The 2,500-nt window shown below is 40.1% G+C and overlaps 1 protein-coding gene across 1 annotated transcript in view; it reads left to right on the top strand.

Moving 5' to 3' along the window:
• Positions 1-2,500, top strand: part of LOC106877294 (WD repeat and FYVE domain-containing protein 3) — a 293,546-nt gene that overhangs the window by 175,146 nt on the left and 115,900 nt on the right. Inside the window, exon 5 of the mRNA XM_052968010.1 lies at positions 1,740-1,932. Within this exon, the coding sequence (XP_052823970.1) occupies positions 1,740-1,932 (193 nt within the window). The remainder of the gene's footprint in view (positions 1-1,739; positions 1,933-2,500) is intronic.

Below are 2,500 nucleotides of genomic sequence, written 5' to 3'. Positions count from 1 at the left end.
AAGCACCTGTGTTGCACCATGTAGGAAGGAATTCCAACCATGTTTCGTGGTTTGCTATCTCAAGAAAGCTCCTTTATATGATCCAGTGGCTAAAAATATCATCAGGAGGAACCACATCCAGTTTCGGCCCCTACTCCTCTACCCTTTTCGACATGGTGGCCCCCACCTTTTGGAGGTGGCTTCAGCTCTGGTGTTGAGTGTGATTCTTCTTTCTCTTTTTTTCTTTTGTTCTTTGGTTTCTTTAATGCAGCATAAATGAATGTCAGTGGGTGGCTGACCATCCTGACACATTTACCTTTAAATACTTGCTGGTGGGCTCCAGCAGCCAGCATCAACTAACTGTCAAATGACACTGTCTAAGCTTCAACTGACCAATGGAGGGGAAAGGCGTGTAGTTTTAGCCCGCTCCCTCTCTGAACCTGCCTTCCAACAGTGTCGTGTTAGTTTCAGTTCCAGCAACCAGAGCCGACCAGCTGTTTGGTGGTACAAGCCTTCGAACCAGGAGTGTCCATGCTGGTGCCACATAAAGAGCACCCAGTACACTCTGTAAAGTGGTTGGTATTAGAAAGGGCATCCAGCCCTAGACACCTTGCTAGAACTGACAATTGGAGCCTGGTGTAGCTTGGTAGCTCTAGTCAAACCATCCAACCCATACCTGCATGGAAAATGGATGATAAATGATGATGAAGATGATGATGACTCTGCTGTCTTCTGATCTAACCTTCATTACAGTTTATCATCTTTCTCATCTGTAATGACGGTTTACCATCTTTATTAGTAAAATATCTCTTTACCCTGTTATCATGGGTTTCCATTACATTGTCTCTGCGTTTGTTTTGGTCCTTCATCGTTTCGTCTCTGAGATCCAGCATTTTCATGTCTGACCTGAGATCTTTTTCCCAAATATTCCTGTCTACCTACCCTGTTGTTATGGGCTGCCCTGCCATAACCTCATGTCATATTACTAATCAACATATGTCGCCCATTCACATTAATATACCCATTCTGGTGTTTATCTCTTCTATAACTCACTTATATTCAATCTTTTTTAGAGCTCATCTCAAGCTATCCAATAAAACACAACCTCACCTCAAGTGTTGGCTCAAGTTAATCTTCTGATATATGCATACCTCTGACTAACACACTGATCCATTAAATGAGTTCTCAACCTTTTAATATCTGGGCCATTTCCAAATCTAGATTTTTTAGGGGGCTACACCAAGAAAAGTAAAAGCATAAGTCAATTAAAGAAAAAAATATGATACTGTAGGAGGAAGATCGTTGAGGGCTGCCAGAAGAATGCTTGATGGTCACATGCAGCCCTGGGAGCTGTGGTTGAGAACGGCTGCTCTAAATACACTTTATCCCCTTCTAAATTCTAAACTCAACCTTTAAGGTTTCTGCTTCCATTGGATCTGCTTAATAAAGACAATCATCTTACTGCTAACAACAACTGGCTTCTGGCTCCACTTGTTTGAGGACAGAGTTTTTCATGGTGGCCTCAATGATCTAATGGGGTTACTTTTACCTTTATTTTATACCTCAAGGAAGATGGTAAATGCTCATAGCCTTTTTAGGCTTTCCTAGACTGATGAAGTTGACCTGGATTATTTTTTAAAACTTGAATGTTTGCAAGTTGATGTGTGAAAAAAGATGGAGTTTGGGTGGGTTGTAGTAACGGAGACCTGCGTGATTTATTTACTTCAAGTATAGATTAATTGTATATGTTCCGTTTGCAGGTACTTGTTCGACTGTGCAGCCATGTTTCTCCTGCTGAAGAACTGGCAAGGAAAGATGACCTGAGTTTGTTATTTAATGCTATCACTTCCTGGTGTCATGTACACAGCATTCCTTGGCGTAAGAGTGCTGGTGAGATTCTGGTAACACTTTCGCGACATGGACTGACGCCAGCAGTTGTGAAATATATTCATGGTTAGTATCTTCATTTTTGTATTTCATTTGCAAGATTCCTGATGTGGATTTGTCTGTTGAAACAAGTTTCCTTGTCTCTTGGGAGAGTCATCATGTCAATAACAACAACACATGAATTCTTCCGAAGTCAGCTTTGCCTTTCAACATTTCTGGGTTGATAAAATAAACACCAGTTGAACATAGGGGTTGATGGAATCGACTTGTCCCTCCTCCTAAATTACTGGTTTTGTGTCAAAATTTGAAATCAATAAACACATTCGCAGGTTCAATTTCTCGGATCTTTTTTAAAACGGGGGCCACATTTTTCATTAACAAAACACTTTGAAACTTGGAACACTGGTAGAATGTGTCATATAAAACATCTTTTTCTCTTAGTCTTCTTAAAAAAAAAAGAAATCCCTAAGTTATTCCATGTTAAAGTTGTCGTATTTCTGTAATTTCAACCAATCACTGACGTCCATTCAGCCGATATACATTAAGTGCCGACTACATAAACAAACGATTCTGAAACAATTCTATCGGTGATAGGGTTAAGGTTAGGGTAAAACAGCAAATTTAAAAAGAAAAA

The sequence above is a fragment of the Octopus bimaculoides genome, chromosome 5 (assembly GCF_001194135.2).
Source record: "Octopus bimaculoides isolate UCB-OBI-ISO-001 chromosome 5, ASM119413v2, whole genome shotgun sequence".
NCBI lineage: Eukaryota > Metazoa > Mollusca > Cephalopoda > Octopoda > Octopodidae > Octopus > Octopus bimaculoides.
This window is presented reverse-complemented; position numbering and strand designations above follow the sequence as displayed.